Source organism: Colletotrichum costaricense (assembly GCF_030867565.1).
Source record: "Colletotrichum costaricense strain IMI 309622 chromosome Unknown Scaffold_5.1, whole genome shotgun sequence".
NCBI lineage: Eukaryota > Fungi > Ascomycota > Sordariomycetes > Glomerellales > Glomerellaceae > Colletotrichum > Colletotrichum costaricense.
In genome coordinates, this window is record NW_026848234.1 from 1393840 (window position 1) to 1412614 (window position 18775).

Genomic DNA, 18775 nt, shown 5'->3' on the forward strand with positions numbered 1-18775 from the left:
ACCATCATTTTTTTTTTCTTTTTATACGTGACGAAGACAAATAACCATCTATACCCACACTCTCTACGATATTTATCGACATTTTCTTTTGCATATCTGTATCCGTAGCACTTTCCTTTTCACTACTCTCTTTAGATCTGATAATATTGATAAGATGGACGGAGGGCGAATGTAGATGAAGATACTAGGCAGATGGGCTTGCATTACCGGAGTTGGTTTCCGAAAAAAGGATTTTCATTCTAGCTCTTCTACCAATATTGTGTATACTAAGGTACATTGACTATGAAGTTTTAGTCTTTCTTCCCTCAAGAGTGTCTGCTCGTCATTGTAGGTGCCCTCATGCAATACCGTCCTGGTGACGGCCTCTTCTGCTCGTAGGAAATTCTACATTTATCTCATACCGAAGCACTGCAATCTTGTCTCTCATTCTTCCTTGACCATTTGACCTCTGAGGCATTCTCGTTCACTGTAGACATCCTCAGGCAATCGGGGCCGATGCCCACCTGACATGACGTCCTCCAAGGAGGTCATCTCAATAGAAGAGTGTCCACTTCCATCGCTTGTCGCACTTCGATGGTTTCGCCGCGAACGTGAGGTCCGGTTATGCTGGCTTCGCTGGCTCCGCTGACTCCGTTGGCTTCTTTGACTCCTCTGACTACCTCTTCTCACAAGGTCTTTGACATCGTCAACGATATCACTCATGACATCGCTGATTTGGTCGTCAAGTGCATCTATCCCAGCATCGAAAGCTGCTCGGTTCAGGTGCTGGTTAGCGTCTATGAGTTTGTTCCTCTTCCTGATCTCCGTGAAACGTGACAGACTACCGAGCTCGAGGACGTTGACTCGTCGTGTTTTGCTGGTGGGATTACCAACAATAAACGGACGCCATGGCTCTTCTTCAGCGATGACATCTTTGTCGTCCATCACCCCAGTTGGCATCGAGTCGCGGCGTTTGATAGATTCTCTGCGCGCAGCTGTCCACCTATCCATCGCCTCGGTCTTGCTCTCCGGAATGATCGTGACCTCCTTGAAACGAATCAGGGTCAATGTCAGTAGCAGTGTCAAAATGAACAAGATTCCAGCTACAACCCCCGTTGCTGCTCTCTGACCGAGGTTGCGCTGGGCCATACCGCCTAGTGCAGTTGCTCCAGCAGCGAATATGAACCCCAGGGTGTGACAAACGGCAAATCCTGCAGTCACGCGAGGGTAGGCGGAGTAATTTTTCCTCTTCTGTGCGTTGTCTGAATTCCCCCGAGGCCGACCAGTCATACCAGACTGTAGATCCGAAGTGTCAAAGGTTTCCATGATGAGTCCATTGCATTCTGAGATTGCCAGGCACGAAAGAAAGCCGATCGCAGCGGCGACAATGGCAGGCGCAATCGGATGCATTGGTGGGCCAGTCGAAACCAATGTGTAGACGACCCCAGCCAGTGGGAGGCCAATGGCGAAAATGGATCGGCGAAGAAGGTGAGATGTCCATGTTACCTGTTTGTCGAATGTCATACGACTGGTGTTTCCCTGGGTATGTCTCGCTCTGGAGAAGTAACTGGCCTTCTGGAATGGGATAGCAGCGAGTGCGCCAAATGCTATCGCAGATACCATGAGCCCGACAAAGGGTGACCGCATTCGGTAAAATCTTGAAGTCAGGGATCCCAGCAAGACGATGATGAGAACCACCTGGGCGTAAATCCAACCAGAGTAAATGGCCATGACAGCAAAACCGGGTTGTCGAAGCATCTCAAAGCAGAGTGCGACACCATGATACAATTCCTCGCCCCACCACTTGGGTCCAGTTTTAACACGATGCATCATGATTTCGCCGCGAGCAACACGCCGGGAGACATCCGTGCCAGTTCTGACTTCCACGACTGATCTTCGGAACGCCGAACGACGCACCTCTGGACATAGAGTGTTCAGCAAAAGGGCTATGGCGGTCAGGGCGATACTGATATAAAACCCGGAGTCTGGTGGGAGTTGATCGATCACCGCGGCGCCAATGAGGAAACCAAGGCCAAGGGATGCAATGTAGCAGCATGTCCAGATACCGAGCCAGACACCCATACCACCCCCGTGCCTCCTTACATCAGAGTCATCCACAACCTCTTGATGAGGATTGCTGCTCATGAGAGATGCGCCGAAAAGGTCTGTAAGTATTGAGTGGAAATTCATGCTTGCGAAACCGAGGCAGATACCCATGAAGCCTCGCGGTACCAACAACACCATTCTCTATCCAGTGAGGCTGTAAAATCTTTGAGCGCTGACAGCCAAAGCCTGAGGGAAAAGAAAAGGCATGGATAGAATCAGCCCAGTCGTGATGTATGGCTTGCGCCCATGAACCAGAGGAAGTGGCCAGCAAAAGAATGTGGGAATTGCCATCCCAAGAAAGCAGCCCACATTGCCGTTGATGATCGAGTGGCTTGTGTCTAGGATGTAGTATTGCAGTGAGGGTACTAGGCCGGCATAGATACCGACAATCATACCGATCAGGGCCGTACTGATGCAAGCCACAGCCGCGATGGCTCTCTTTCGGACTGGTGACCAGTCCCGAGCAATGGGTTGACGTCGTTTCGACTTGGCTAGACTGAATGCTTGTACACCACGGAGACTGACATGAGACTTGCCTCGTAGGCTGATCCCTCGTGTATTGCGGATCGGACGGCCGCCCAAGTCCTCCTGAGGAAGATTGTCCTCGCCTGTGTTGCGGGATAAGAAGGGTACCCGTTTCGTGCTTGCTCGAGGTCGAGTTGGCTCGCTGCTTCCTTGAGCTTGATTTCGAGTCGGGAAGTTGACTGCAGAGGAGTCATTGGATCCGTCCATGCTAGACTCTGAATCTGTCGGGAGTTGCTCGACAATCTGCTTCGGCTTTGTGCGCTTCGATTTCTTTACGCTCTTGCTTCTCTTCCTGCTCGAAACTCTGTCTGGCACAGGTCCAGCTTGCCGGGATCGCGATTTGCGTCTACGTTTGGTTTTCTTGACAACTGAACTCTTCTTACGACCAAGCATGCTCTCGAGCTCTGCGGTCTGCGGAGTGAGAGAAATAGTACGGTAGAGATTGTCTACTGCACGGATTTCAGGCCGCCCGGAATGTGGAAACGTAGCAGCGCGTTTGTTTCGTGGTCCTTTTGCTTTACCGTCATCATCCAAGTCGATGTCAGAGAACTGAGAGGCGTAACCATAGGGTGCCGCTTCCTTTGAGACAGCATGCGGAGATTGTATAGCCTCTGGAGATTTTGCCTCTTCGTCGTCAGCAACCCGAGAAGCCAGTGCCAAAGCTTCTTGAAGGAGACGTTCTAGCTCCCCGAAAGTGCTTTGGAAGAAATTCTGCTCAACTTCGGTAGTTGGAAGCGTCGGTTGACGGGTCATCTTCCGCGACACTGGACTTTGTTCCTGAGAGTTCTTCAAAGAAGCATATAACGCTCTTTTTGCCTTGGATGGTCTTTCCGTCAACTTGGCCGTATGGGATTCGGGATTCTTCAGTAGATGCCGGAGCCACTGAGCAGTTCGCTTGTAGTCTATAGTGCTTGCTCGGGAGCGAGTTGTACTCTCCAAACGTGGCTTAGTGACTCTGCCGGGCCCCTCGGTTGCCGACTCATCTGATCCGACAGCAAAATAGGCATCCTCGTCTTTTTGGTTGCCGTTATCAGATTCGTCACTGAAGGGCCGAACTTTTGACACTCTTTGATGTCCAGCATGATGATTCAGCTCAGGGGGTTCCTGGGCAAAGGGTCGGACTTTGGAGACCGGTATATTGGTTAGCTTGTCCTTGCTCTCTTTGATTTCGATTTCTGTCGGTCCACTGATATCCCCTTCGGGCAACAAATATTCCTTGGCTGGGTCAAACGGCCGGACCTTGGAGACTCCAGGAGGAGATTGCTGTTGGCGACCTATATTGGGGTACTCAAAGGTTGGTAAATTGAACGCTGGCCGAACTTTCATGGCATGGCTGTGTCCATCGTGCTTTGGAACAGTGACTTCGACTGTAGAGAGACAAAGATCATCTCCAGTCATAGCTCTGCGCACCTTGGCAAGAACAATTTCAGCCTCCGAAGAGGGAGATGACGAAGAAGAAGAAGAAGAAGAGCTAGATGTCCTGTTCCCAAGTTGCTGTGGAACAGGTTGTCCAGGCACACCGGTGTCGCAGAAGTCAGCACCTTTGAGAATACCACGGTGGTGAACCTTAGTATGTGACTCATCCGGATGGATCAGAGGATCAACGCAGATGGTTTCCCGGGGAAAGTAAGGGTCGACGTTGGTCGTGGTCTCCATGAGACGTTGACTGACAGTAGGTACAGGATTGTCTTGCATCTGGGAAGGCGAGTACTTTCTCGATGGAATGGCAATCTTTGCCTTGTTCTCAAAGCTTTTTATGTCTTCTCGTGGGTTCTGCAATTGGCTTTCGCTGACTTGTCGACTAAGGACCGGGGGCACGGGTAAATCTTTGTCAACCAACAAGGGGCGCCCGGAAGCGGTCTTGAGGAGTGCATGTCGAAATGTAAAACTTTTCGCCGAAGAAAAGCTTGAAGCGACGTCCTTTTCGGTTTTCTTCAGGGATATGTCCATCATAGAAGTTCGAGCGCTAGGAAGAGGTGTGTCCTCGAAGTCTCCTCTGGTTGCGTTGGATGGCTCTCGATTTCGATGTACGATATCTTTGGTCGGATGGAAGAAGTTGGATAACATCGCAGGCTTCTCCTCCTTTGGTTTGGGATTCAGTGCAAGCTCGGCCTGTGAGGGGCAGCAGAAGCCGAGTCGGAAAGTGGTCGGCGGCGAATCTGAAGATCGAGAACTGACACTACGAGGTCTGCTGCCAAGTTTTTCTGCGGAATCGTAGCGTCGCAGAGCCGTTTGCTTGTAAGTCGACGTTCTGGGGTCCGTCAGCCGCTGGACTTCGGTCGGTGGCGTCAGAGACCGAGTCCTTGTGGCCTTAGACATGAAGTTCAAAAAATGGGATGCATGAGCATTTGATAAGCGCAGTAATGATAAATTCTCCGTGTGGAGGGTGGCGTGATTCTAGGGAAGTTCCTTTTGATAGGAGGCCAAGGAACTGGGGAGGTTGTCGAGAGGATACTGGTGCTGACGACAAAATCGGAGGGCCGATCTATTGACAGCGCATGTAGTCATTGTCACTCTTCCTTGTGCCTTCTGCAAGCACCGAAATTTTGTCGGGTAGGCTCCTTCCGCCAAATAAAAATGATGACAATCTGAAGACGAGAAGGGGGTACCTGTTGAACCGTACCTTCCATCCCCAGCGTTTGAATCATGTTGTACTAGGTACCTATCTTGCTCCAAAGATCTGGACGGCAATGAAGTACATGTATGCTTTTCTGGAGATTGAAAGTACATGGATACATTAAGATAACAACCCTCATTGCGTTCTGCTGTTGTGCTCCGCTGATATAATATATGTATGCTATTGTTCATCATGCACTACGTTTTCACCCGATGATGAAGGTGCTCGGTGATTGTCATCTCGCAACCTTTGATGGCAGCAATAGACGTGGGACAGCCTTGCTTGGACAGACGAGCATTGGTTCGTTGACCAGTTGACTCATACGGCGAGCCTCTTGGCTCCCGGATCCGACCCTCCACCAACTATTCGAGTCTTAGTTTACTGGCGATACCTCAAATCAACCGGGAGAGCTTGTGATGTAGCCACATGGACAGTCACTTATATAAAACGCCTTCGAGGCGCACCTTTGACATGAAAATTATGAGGGGCACAGCAATGAGTCCATCGAAAAAGTTATTGAGGAAGGTTAGTGAGCCCCGTTCCCTTCCCATACATGTGATACTCCAAGAGATGATGATAATGGACATTCACTCGCCGTACTGAACTTACAATGAGGATATCGTCTATGGCACCGGTTTCGCCTCTAATCTGATTTCCTGGATATTCAGACTCTGCACTACTTAGGACATGGCTGTATAGGAGACTGGTCGCTGACTTGTCTTCAGGTTCTGCTTCAAAGAACACTCAAGGCTCGGCATAAGTCTTACTAGTATTGAACAAGCAGCGTATAGCAAAACTTGTGTAAGTAATCTTTTACTCGAGACTTTGCTCTAGCACTTTGTCCAAACTCCCTCTTCATTTCCGTATTCCAACACGAGGAGTCTTATCAAGGCCACCGATGTGAGGAGACGGCCTCGAATACTGTTGTGTACATCCTATAAAACGCCAAGCTATTGGTGGTTTGGGGTTGCAGCGTGAGTCATCCGGCCAGAACTCCCACCCAGTGATGTAGTGCGAGCCGACTTGGTGAGGGGCTGGGGCAGTTTGGCACCCCTAGAAAGCACTAGCATGGTTGATGACTGCGGCTTGACTTGTTCACGTCGTTTATTCATCCTAGCAGATCAGTTTGAGGATGATACAACGCAATGGAATCCAACGAAGCTTGATTTCTGGTTAAGAGATGCCCAGCAACCTCTTTTAGCTGAGCCCGAAAAGTGAAGTCAGCCGCGCAGATTGGACAACGAGACTTGTTGGTAGAATGAGCCGAGAGCCGGAAACCAACTATGACTTGATAATCAGATCAAATGAAGGGCGAAGTCTTCTCATTCTAGAGGGCGCGACGCTCATTGCCTGGAGAAGGCCGATTGAGCACAGCCGATGTTTCGAAGCCGAGATATAGGGAAGACCCATACATCCAGGAATTCGCTCCGAATGAAACCATTCACCTAAATCAAAAGATCCATTGACACCCGAGTTGAGATCCCGCCTCGAACAGCAAGAGACCTCGGAATGTATTCATTACATAAGATCACTGTGTGTTGTCAGAAGCAAAAAAAAAAAAAAAGTGCAATCAATAACCCCACCCCGGCGTGTGTAGCGTTTACCCCAGATCAGGCGGGGCCACCCCTCGGCCGGGTCGGGGAAAACGCCTGCGAGACGTGCCTCGGCAACTCGGCCAGCCCCCGTCCAGTCAGCCTCTTCGAAACTTCATCATCGCATTCGCAACATCCTGTCATCTGTACATTTGAGTGAGATTCACTTTCAACTCTACCACGCTCATCCCAAGCATCGCCGGGTTACGAACTCAGGCATACTCACATAATCACCCTGGCCATTTGCGTACCTTGATTTGAACATTTTCACATTGGTAGTCTCATCCAGCTCTCCGCCTCACCCCTCTCACCACGAAAACCTCACCAAAGGCAAACCCTTCCGCTCACTCACCTCACATCACACATACATAGGCCTACATACAAACAAACAACACAATGGCACCCTTCAAAGACTACACCTACACCCACTTCCTCGTCACCTCCCCTTCCCCCTTCGTAGCCCACGTCGAGATCAACCGCCCGCAGAAGCTCAACGCCTTCTCAGAGCCCGTATGGCGCGAGTTCGCCACCGTCTTTGACCGCCTCAGCCATGACCCGGACGTCCGCGCCGTCGTCCTCTCCGGCGCCGGTGACCGCGCCTTCTCCGCCGGCCTCGACGTCCAGGACGCCGTCAACAGCCCCCTCGGCGCGGACCTCGGCGGCGACCCGGCCCGCTACGCGACGAACATGCGCCGCCACATTACCGAGTTCCAGGATGCTATCGCTGCCGTGGAGAAGTGTGAGAAGCGTATGTAACCTTTCTATTTATTGTGTTTGAAACTCTGAGTTGTACCTTTTATGGCACAAGGTTTCTTATTCTGCTCGTTCTTGATATGGCCTTGATGGTTCTCAATATGAACGTGGACATGCTTCATAATACCCAAATCCAAATCCACACCAGTCTATGAGAACGATAAAGCATTTAAGCTGACACTCACCCCCCAGCCGTCGTCTGCGTCCTCCACGGAATCTCAATCGGCATCGCCATCGACATCTCATGCTGCGCCGACGTACGCATCGCCGCGCGCAACACCCGCTTCGCCGTAAAAGAAGTCGACATCGGCCTCGCCGCCGACCTCGGCACTCTCAGCCGGCTGCCCAAGCTCGTCGGGTCCACGTCGTGGGTGAAAGACGTCTGCCTCTCGGCGCGGGACTTCTCGGCCAACGAGGCGCTCGCCGTGGGCTTCGTCAGCCAGGTGCACGACTCCAAGGACGCGGCCGTCGCTGCGGGAACGAAGTGGGCCGAGTTCGTCGCCAGCAAGAGTCCTGTTGCGGTGCAGGGTACCAAGGAGCTGTTGAACCATGCGAGAGATCACTCTGTCGCGGAGAGTAAGTTAACATTCCATTTGGGGGGATGGCTATGCCCATCTATATTCTCCACTACCCTGAATTGGGCTTTGTTTCTTCATTGACTTTGCTGACTGTTTGGCTCTAGACTTGCGGTACACTACTATTTGGAACGCTGCCATGCTTCAATCAAGCGATACCAAGACTGCCCTGATGTCCGGGTTGCAGAAGAAGAAGCCTACTTTTGAGAAGCTCTAGTCAGCTCCCTTTAGGTAGACAAACGTGTGTCAACCCTTCCCTTTTGTGGGACTGCCACAATGATGCAGCCTCGTGTGAGGCAATTTGGATTCCATTCCTATAGACATTCCCGGGTCAGGGGACGGATCATGATCCCCTCCTACAAACCATACATTATACACGCGCCATGATAGTCAAGATGACATGACCGAATGCTGCTGCGGCGGCGAAAAGCACAGCGATAGGCACATGGCAGCCAGAATTTGGGAGACGATTGTCTCTAGGACACAGTGGAAGAGCAGTCGGAAGCAAATGAAGGCATGTACAATAAAGACAATTGATACACCGACTCCGTGGGCGCTCAATCAGAGTCTGAACTCTCATCGGGCTGCTGGGTCTCTTTTAACCTCTGCAAGTTATGTGTGTCAACGCCGTATCTGATATATACACATATGATATATTTGTGTGTATGTAGAACAATAAAAGGGGTCACTAACCTCATCAAGCTGTCTCTTGAGCAAACCAACCATGTTCTCCTTGACAACGACGTGCTGGTCGTCGAGATCCTCAATGATGTAGTCGTGGTTGTTGGAGTCGATATTGACGATGATGGACTTGATGGAGGGGTCGCACTCGATGAGTACTCCTGGAAAGGCGGGGCGGGAATGTTAGTAGGCCAGGGGAATATCTGGGGAAGGGCGGCTGGGCGGAGAGGGCAAGCATGTGGTGGGAGACATCTTACCTCTGATGGCGCGGGGCATCCTGGCGGTTTCGTTGGCGAGGTAAGCAAGGGGTGAAGTGAGTTATGTGCGGACGCAGTGACGCTATTCACACATATCTGGGTTGAAGCGGGCCTAACGTGAGGTATCCGTAATTACCTGCTTCGCTGATGAGGTGGACGAAGCAGTGACGATGAGTTGCCTGGAGTTGGCGATGACATTTGGAAGAGAACAAGTGGGGCATTGGTCGACCAACCAGGTGTCTTGCTTTTGGTGCCTGGTTTGCCCAGAATCCACCAGTGTGCTTGCCTCACAGCAGCCTCAGGCCGTCGAATCCAAGTCAAGCTCTCCATCCGGTCCTGATGTGCAAGGGCCAATTTAAGCACCCCTGTCCGGACCCTTGACACCTCATCTGAACCCTCTTTTCTCTAGGGTCGCGTGAACAGAAGCAATCAAAAACTTGACTTTGACAGATTTTCTTGCGAGTCGCCAGACAAAGTCTTTTGGAATTGACAAAGAGGGCAACTGATTCCTGGAATGCAGGAGCTGACTGTTGGCCGAGTATGCTTTGCAAATTTTGCATCCAGTGACTGACTGTAAGCTGCAGCTCGCCGTCAATCAAGAGCCTTTTCCTTATCGAATGCTCAACGGTCAACCAGGCTCAACCTGGCCACTCTAATACACATTTCCCAAACGGAAATACCGAGGCGAGTTTAATGAAGAGGCTTGAAGCTTCGGGTCGCAGGCAAGACAAGGTATCGTGAGTGCGTTTGCTGTGTGGTCTTTTGGTCCCTCAACTGTCTACAAATTCCCGAGTGCGAGTCGGTCGAACTGGATTTGAGCCTGCGGGCTGTGGGCTGCGGCCGCCCCCATCCCAGTCGAACGGATGTTTACGGACTCTTGAAATAATGCTAATAAGGTAGAGGAACTCCTGCATGTGTTTGTGTTTGCATAATTGTTTGCAAAAGTTTAGATTTTTTTTCTTCTTTCTTTTTTGCCTTTCCGTTTGACATGCGGTAGGATATGCGATTTGGAACGAAGCGAGGAGTCTCTGAAACAGCCGCGATGTGCGAGGTGTCAGCGAGTCACGATGGAGATTGTGAGAGTTTCCTTATTTTGGCCGACGCAGCACGCTGAAGGAAGGCGCCTGAGGAAGGGAAAGTGGGAAAGCCAAGTCCGACGGGATGCACCAGCTGCTGCACCTGGGAGGAGACGGAGAACCTCGGATGTGGGTACCTCACAGAGCCGCCATGCAGGGCGGGCAGAAGAGGTACCTGTCCCGAATCTCGTCCTGGGATCCCAAACTTCCAGGTTGCAAGCATCCAACTGCAAGATGTGAAGGGCCCGAGGAAGGTACGAATGCCTTCGCAATGGCAGAACACGTAAGCAGCCGACGTATCCGTGCCCGTCAGATGCAAGAGCGACTCTACACACACCTTCCTTACCTAAGGTATGTTTCTCTGTTTCGCCGTTTCGCACTCGGCCGGTGGACACGTTCATCTCTTCAACAATCGATGCAGACGTTGCCCTGCTCAACACGATACTGCGACCATGTTGCTCATGACGTGCGATCCCCAAAAAAGTAGCCAAGACTGCCCCTAAGGATTGGCATCGCGTCGTCAGGGGTGTCTCCTGTTTGACGGGGGGTTGAAATCTTGACTTGCTTGACTGGCTCCTCGTCGTCGCAGCCCCCGTTCTCCAGAGGAGATGCAACGCTGATTCCCGCGTCCACATTTGGCATTGCACATGCAGCTGTCCACTGGTTACGGAGTAAATTATCCTCACCAGCTGCATGTAATCACCCTCGACACTACACTTGACACTTGACGTGCAAATATTTGCGCGGCCACTATGAAAGCATCTGTAGTCATAGCTTACGGGAATACGCACATAGCATCGTGAACGGTGAATCCGTAGCTCATCAATAGAGTCCAGCCGTCGCATCCCTTCGTCCCAAATACATCCTCCCATCTGTTCCCTCCCTCCCTCCCTCTTCTTTTCACCCCATCTTTATCCCTCGGCTGTCGTCTCTTGAAGTCCTAAACCCTTGGTTATCCTGTCTAGTTTTACCTTTTATGCAGTGCAGCCGCCAGTAACGCACCCTTCGCAATCGCACACGGGAGCCGTCCGCATTCGCACGCCGTTCCCGAGGTCGTCGGCCATTCCTCTTGCGCCCTAGGCCCATCGCCGTCTCGTCTTTTTTATCCATTCCCAGGGCATCGTTAGCCTACTCCTCCTCGACCCTCCTGTGCCTGGCTACCGTTCTTTAATTAAAAGTAGCTTCCCTCCGACCTTGTATCCGCGAACTATCAGATACGAAAATCACACATCCAAAACCCTCCTAGGTACTCCGTACGCATACACTACCTGGCCAACCTTGTCTCGCCCTACAGAATAACCCCAACCTAACCTTGGAACACCAGCCATTTCCCGGCCTCACCACCACGACACCACCACGCATTTGGACATCCAGCCAGCCTGCCTTGCCCGCCCGCGTTGCTTCATTTCTCGGGTCCTTCCTCCCAGCCCCTGCACTGCTGGAATTCCCACTTTCACCTACTCCGCTATTGAGTCGTGTTTGGCATTTTACAGCCAAATATCCAATATCTCCCCCCGCCACCATTTCTTCTCAGTAAACACTCTTCTCTCCCTTCAACTTTCGCTCTGCTTTTCCTTTCTTTTCTTTCCAATCTTTTGTTACGCTGTCTCTCCCTCCCTTGAACGTCAAACTTCCAACCAATCGATCTCTCTCCAGACATCGACAGTGCTGCAACGATCTGCATTCCCCCGGCGACCTGTAATCAAGACAAGAAAACAATTGGACCCGACTTATCCACCAACCAGTGGCGATACGAACCCCATTAGATCATCATAACCCGCAAGCTCCCTCCTTGCTTGCGTCAACCACCAACCCATCAAGCGCCCGATCTCCCCGAACATCTCGAGTCCAGCCTCCACGTCTTCCCACCAGCTCGTCACCTTCCCGTATCTCCCGGCCTGGCTCCTGCAGCTTGTTCCGTTCAATCCGCTCCACCGCACCTGCCATAGGCTCACCAGCTGTCAAAAAGCTTGCTGGATCGAGGCAGCACTAGCGAATTCCCGCCAAATCTGAGCCACGCTATGATGACGTGAAAGACCAACGTCTCGCCCTTGCACCACCATAGCTACCTCGACTATTTCCCTGTTTCGACATCTACGCCTTTGTAGTTCCGTTCAATACGGCGCCAAGGATCCTTCCCTTCGGTCCCAAGAATAGTCAACGACGCAAAGTCATCTCGGCATATCGAGCGAAAGAAAAAAAAAGAAAAAAAACTCTCGTTCACCACAAAACCCATCGATTGGCAGTCATCGCTCCTGCCACGCCTACTTGAACCCTCCAATCGCGGATCTCCGAGCTCGACGATCTCTGGTCATTCGCTCTCTTCTACTCAGCCAACCCCTCATTCGCTTTACCAACCACCAACCTCCATCATGTCTTCTTCTGATGGTTCCCTCGGCAGTACGGGCAGCTCATACTCGCTCTCCAACATGCCTTACACCTGGATTCTCACGCCCCTGATCGTCTTCCTCGCCCTCGGCATCATCGCAACTCTTGTTCAATTCCAACGCCGCCGCCGTCTCCGCAAGCTCGGCCTGCAACGTCCCTGGCCCCGCCGCGACTTAGAAGCGAATCGCCAGAGAGGTCAGCGGTCGTCGAGAAACGGCCGCTGGGCCTGGACCACTCGTAGTGATGAGGGCCTGGACGAGTTCGGTGAAGCCCCTCCAGCCTATGAGCCCAAGGCGAAGCCGGGTCAGGCTTACGCTCGTGAGGGTAGCTTCGAGATGGCACACCACGTCGAGCACACCGCGAGAGGTGCCATGCCTCCGCCCCCGCCCATCGGCGGCACAGCAGGCGTCGGCCGTGGCTCTCTGCCTCCGGATTACGGCACAGCTACCGGCTCCACGTCTTCTTCGACTCCGCCGCCTGCCGTTACCAGCCCGCCTACGGCGATGACTAGGCACTAATACCATCACGCGCCCACCACCACTGGGAGTTATCAACACCGATCAGCTCCCACTTTTCACCACTTCTTTGTTTTTACTCATCGGCGTTACAACGAGGCACCAAAAGGGGCGTTTAAGGGAAAGCACAGCAATGATACCATGTTTGAGTTGGGAATGGGTCCTATTTTTTCATCAAAGTCACAGAGCATACAAGCGGGGGGAGGAGAATCACAAACATCATTGCATCGATTCATTACGAGAGACGTTCGACGTCAAGGATACGGGCGGGAGGAGGATTGGGGGATGTTAAAACAGACCAGTCTGTTGCGTAGGCTGGGGAACAACTGAGGTTCCCCAAGGATCTTTGGTGGAACACCATCCATTCGCAGACAGAATGCCACAGTTGGTGATACTGAGGCTAAAAGCTGCATATTTCATGTCTATCGTAGCCACTACAGTATTGGTAGCCAGGACTCGAATAAAAAAGAAGTCAAATCACAGTCGTACTATGGCGTTTGTGACCATGTCCTCCCTGTGCTTCATGTTATCGTTAACCCTAAGTCGGAATAGTACTGAGTCTTTTGCGTCACGCAGGGGAAGCTTGAGATGAAGGTCGCTTGAGATGCTGTTTGCTCGGGCATAGAACTGATGCGTCCCGCCTGGTGCGAACAGTTGTGTTGCCCGGTTGCTTCCAAGGGCTGAGATCGAAGAGGGAGGCTTAGGCAATTTGGTCTATGGAATCCAGGCTGTCTCTGAGGGGGGACGGGCCTTCCTACTCTGCAAGCTCAAGCCGTTGTATGTTTAAAAGTGCGGAGGCTTCTCGTGACTCGGCCGTTGCAGGTTCCGTGGTCTCTTAGTGGCGGTGTGATCACAGGTCTAAACGAGGAGTGCTGGAGAGAGGGGTAGGGGAGCGACTAGAGAGGAAGGACTATTGGAAGGAGTCGGATGACGGGTTTGTTCTGATACAGGAGGTGGCTTAACTTCCACTCGCAACGTTTTGAGGTGTTCGCGAATAGATCACGACGGCGGTAGGGGTAATGCAGAATCCGCGATGAGTATCTTGAAGAGCTACGGCGACGAGATGGAGAGACCAGTAGGTCCGCAGGGTTCCTTTGACCGCAACTTTGTGGTGGAGGAGAAACGACCACGCTGGGTGGTCTGTATGCTCAATCAGAGGACGTGCTCCACCAAGTAAAGAAAGGAGCGAGAAGAAACACGAATTCAAACATGTCAGTGTGCGTTGCTCATGGCTCATTGCTTTTTCAAGAGGGAACATACAGTGATAGGCAAATGAGGAGAAGTGGTGAGTTGTGTGTAGGCATGTCGTTAAGCAATGTACTAGGGCAAGCCGTTGACTGTTATGGTAGCCGGGCATCCTTTCTGGACTAAATTCAGGCCGCAAACTTTGCTTTTTCGGACATACTCTCGCGGCTTTGAAGAAGCACATGGCTGAGGTGTGAGACGTAGAATGGGAAGAGCAGGGTCCATTATATAGTATGTATATGTGTGCTAGCGAGACAAAGAGAGAAAAGCAGCGGAGATCCCTACGACGAGGAAGGAAGCTACTCACCGGTCGCGGAAATATTATCGAAGAACCTGTTCACTGCAAGTTCTGCGGAACCACTGCGGTTGGAAGTTGTGTTGCATCGCCGTTGAGGCTTCAGGCGCCGCTCAGGAGTCGCCCCGAAATCAAAGGTATGCTTGGATTCCTGTTGAAGCAGACAACGCGAGACAATGACAGTCAGTTTGCGAGTTAAGATGCCTTGAATAGCTGGGCTTTCTCACCTTTAAGTCTGATCCGTATGAGAGTATCGTTAGACAGTCCAGAAGCTGTCTTAGAAGGCCGGTTTATAAGCCTCTCGAATCGCTGGTCTTTCTTAGATAGACGGCCGCAGAGACTGAACTTTCGGGAGTTCGGTCCATGGACACATGCGGTCGGCTCTCAGCTGACGCATTTTCTTTTCTAAAGAAAACAAGTGATTGTCAATCTTGGGTAGGATCAAAAGGTAACCAGGTATCAACTGCATGTCAGGTAACTACCATCTAGCTCCATCTGCCATTTACCTCTTCTTCTGGAATGAATACAACACAGGTACTAACACAGATGGAAATCATGCAGTGTATCCTGAATCTAAAGATAAGTCGGGCAAGGCCAGGTCATCTAGCTATCTAGTCGTTGCTGTCAACAATTAAATGACCCATTCGCAAGCTCTTCGCTGTACACTCACCCTACACCGCGAGTATCAAACGCGCATGAAAGGAAAGGAGGGCAGTTGTTCCCCTGGGTGCCAATTATTCGTTCATGTTGTGATGTCACAGGCGGGTGGCAGGGTTCAGATCTGAATTGGTGGAACCTTCCGCAGCGACGTTTCTCCACCTCGGATACTGGCTGGACCTCCCTTGTGATCAGGCAAGTTGTGTACGGCCAGCATACATGCCGATTTGTGTTGGGTGACTGAACAGTCTAGTGTGTTGGGCAGCATCTTGTCCGCGATGGCATAGGTCGTAAGCGCCGACAGGAAAGGGGAAGGGGGGAGTTAGCGAAGAGCAACAATACCAGAAGAGCAGATGGCGGAATTGTTGATCTCATTGGAAAACGGGGTTTTGGCATCGTGAAAAGCGTTCTCAGGAGCTGTAGCAACTTATCCCTCGAAAGGCAGCCTCCTGGTCCCAAAGACTCGCCACCCTTGCTGTTGGCTATTTTACACAATGCCCTCTGGTTCATGATATTGCCGCAAGATACCATTTTACGGCACGGCAAGAGACTGGGTTCAGTGTGCCGGCCTTATGTTCTTCCGTTCATTGCCCTAATATATATCCTCAACTGATTCTAAGATGGACGAGTGTTGCATCTTTACGTGAGACCTTCCTTAGCGTTCCTAGCGCCGAGGTACCTGCCTTGTTCTTTAGGCCAGCGACCAAGGAATCTTCAAGCGTAGTTGTGGAAGCCCGGAGAGGTCTTGAAGGCTCTTGGCTGCCGTCTCTTGCCGTATCTGCTTTGACTGTGTTTTCCGCGATGGATGTAGCCTCAGAGAATTATGGGGCAGTCACACTTGCACTTGGGCACATTAGAAAGATGGTATGGTGCTAGGTCTTTATTAGTTGATGCCGTGTAACTCACTGGTTTAAATCCACGAAACCACTACCAGGAGAGGCGTAGAGAGTTCTAAGCATGGATGAAATCCAAGTTCCCATCTTCGTAGGCTTTAGGAGGGGCCCGGGCCAGTGACAGTAAGTGGTCGACCCTTGCATAGCCCGGTGATAATCCCTGTAGAAAGCCTCTCCTCGTTTCTTGGATCCAGGAAATTGAAGTGCTAGACGAGCTTCCGCACCTTTGATGGTGTCTGCCTGGGGAGAGTGAGGTCACTCAAAGATCTCTGCTATTCAACGCCACGTTCTTTATCGCCACTTCTGTTTTATACTCTGAGGCACAATACGGCAAGTGATGCCTAGAAGGCATGGAACGATTGTAAGAGGGTCATTTTTACGAGAATAGAGCATTGATACCGTGAGATCCCAATGGTTCGGGAATCAGATATAAGTGGCGACTATAGAGAGGCAGCGGTTCGTGAGACTGCAGGTGGAGTCGCCGTCCTGGTGAGTGTATTCTCTCATGTTCGAGCAGAATGCCTCCATCGGAGATTCAAGTCAGTTTCGAATACCGAGTCTCTAAATTTGAACATAAAACCCACCAGATCGCTGTTCATCGCTTGCTCTCCGTCGCTCGCTTTTGTCTTAGGATTATTCGACCAAGGATACGCACAACGTGATAAGTTACTCTTGGCTCCTGTACCCTCACCACCGCCCATTTCTGCAGCCCCACGGCCTTGTTCCAATCAACTCTCAAGCAGTTCAATTGGCCTGTCGTACAAACTCTCAACAAATGACTACGCAGACTGGGGGCGGCCTGAGAGTCGTTGCTCTGTAATTCCGGGACAAATCATCGAGGTGTAAATACACTTACGTACTTTATACTGGATGCAGGAACACCTCCAGCAGCAACCCCTTTCTATAAAGCTCTTGTTTAAAATATAATAATTAAGGGTAGCAGAAATCAGTCTTGAGAACGGTATCGACCTGTCTTCTCTCGCTGTCTCTCCTCTGAGGAGACAGCTGCCACATATCTCGGCGCTAATAGCCTGGATTAGCGGCTTAGATCCCTCTGTTTATGACTAGAAAATGGGGAAAGAGTCATTTTCGAGAGAGTCAAAGGGACTTAGCTAGGTTGAGAAGAAGAAGAAGAAGAAGAAGAAGAAGAAGAAGAAGAAGAAGAATAGATAAAGGCTATAGAAAACCACATGCCTTTCATATTAGGGATATTGAAGCTGCTACTCGTCAATAACAAGTGCTTCTTCGCAAACCTCACTGTGATAGCAACATGACTCTTTTTCGCAGAGAACTCATGGGCTCAAGTATCTTAGTCCGAATACGGGCTAGGACGAGAGCGAAAGCCCACGTTCACGGGGTTCCCAAAGCTGCCGCTCCCCGGAGTTCATGAGGCGCATCGAGCAGAGGGTTTACAGGTCATACCTAGATTCGAAGAAAGGAGCACTTCTCCGGTGCGGTTCGAATCGGCCGGGGCCACGTAGCCTGGTAGTTAAACGGGTAATGAAGAAACTCAGACGCTGGGTTTTCTGGGGATAGGGTTTGAACTAAGGCCCGAGACCTTTTACTGATTTTCTCTAAGTACTAATTATCTGAGACTGGAGGGTCAGGAAAATCTGTTCGGGAAGTGTCAAGACATTGTCAATTATCGAGCCTCCACATCGCAGCTTCAATGATGGAGGGGCGCAAGAAAAAGCTCAGTGGTATGTGGTAGTATTGAAGCGACTCGTACTTTTCCCAGTGGAGCGTTGGTGCATCTACACCAAGACGGGTGAGGTTAATTTATTGGCAGCGCCCGTATTTGACACCTTTTACTTCCTTCCATATTGGGACGTATTCTGGCTGCGTCAACCATCGTAATTACCCCTTATTCTGCGCGGTATATGTGGAGGCGCTACATGATTCAGGGAAGATACGTTTTGTTTACATAGTCCCGTAAAGGTGATCTTGCCCAAAGCGGCCTGCTAACGGCCTCTGAGATGCTCTCGACGCGGAAGCTCATGACATCGGCAAGAAATGTCGGGTATTATAATGCTCCAGGTCTTCAGGTTGGCCCTTGTCACTCAAAGGTAAGTGGGCTGGATAGGCGAGATATTCATTTACTGACCGTTTCCTCTCAACATGAGTAGCCTGCTCCGGTGGGTTTGTGAGGCTGTCAAGTCTGAGGAGGGCACGTATGGGCATACCGCAGACTGGCTTAGACACTCACAGTTTTTGCCTCGGTTAAGTACAGGCAGTCCGTCATCACCGGCACCTCTGAGTTTCCACACATCAAGATGAAATGACCCTATAAGTTACTGGAAAGATTGACCACTGGACCACAAGAGAGAGGCGCCGCGAAACATATTCGCCAAGCTTCGGAGTCGGTGCGCCCGTAGATCATATAGACGCCGATGTCCTACTAGCCGTGGCATGACCAAAGCCCCATAGAAACAAAACATTTCAGAGCAAATATTATCGACAGGGCCGTGCAGACGAGGAGGCGGGCGCAAATGAGTGTACTTATGTACTCTGTACTGACCACCGTTGCAGATCCATATGTGAGGTCTCTTAAGAAGGTCCTCCGTGCTTCAGATTTTCGTGTTTCTTTTGTAGATCTGCCGGGTCCGGGGCCCCTCGGACAT

At 51.1% G+C, this 18775-nt stretch overlaps 4 protein-coding genes across 4 annotated transcripts; 2 read left to right on the forward strand and 2 right to left on the reverse strand.

Moving 5' to 3' along the window:
* Positions 1–423: 423 nt before the first annotated feature.
* On the reverse strand, positions 424–4929 carry CCOS01_05615 (uncharacterized protein; the record flags this gene model as incomplete). Its single annotated transcript, XM_060453792.1, has 2 exons — positions 424–2144; positions 2481–4929. The coding sequence occupies 2 exons, from the start codon at positions 4927–4929 to the stop codon at positions 424–426; spliced, it is 4170 nt and encodes a 1389-aa protein (XP_060315564.1).
* A 2286-nt stretch (positions 4930–7215) lies between these two features.
* On the forward strand, positions 7216–8364 carry CCOS01_05616 (enoyl-CoA hydratase/isomerase; the record flags this gene model as incomplete). The annotated part of the gene is made up of 3 exons (XM_060453793.1): positions 7216–7567; positions 7765–8148; positions 8255–8364. 3 exons carry the CDS (start codon positions 7216–7218, stop codon positions 8362–8364), a joined length of 846 nt encoding a protein of 281 aa, XP_060315565.1.
* Positions 8365–8704: 340 nt separating this feature from the next.
* On the reverse strand, positions 8705–9104 carry CCOS01_05617 (RNA polymerase II transcription factor B subunit 5; the record flags this gene model as incomplete). Its single annotated transcript, XM_060453794.1, has 3 exons — positions 8705–8752; positions 8841–8989; positions 9086–9104. The coding sequence occupies 3 exons, from the start codon at positions 9102–9104 to the stop codon at positions 8705–8707; spliced, it is 216 nt and encodes a 71-aa protein (XP_060315566.1).
* Positions 9105–12533: 3429 nt separating this feature from the next.
* CCOS01_05618 (uncharacterized protein) lies at positions 12534–13067 on the forward strand (the record flags this gene model as incomplete). Its single annotated transcript, XM_060453795.1, has 1 exon — positions 12534–13067. One exon carries the CDS (start codon positions 12534–12536, stop codon positions 13065–13067), a length of 534 nt encoding a protein of 177 aa, XP_060315567.1.
* Positions 13068–18775: the final 5708 nt, after the last annotated feature.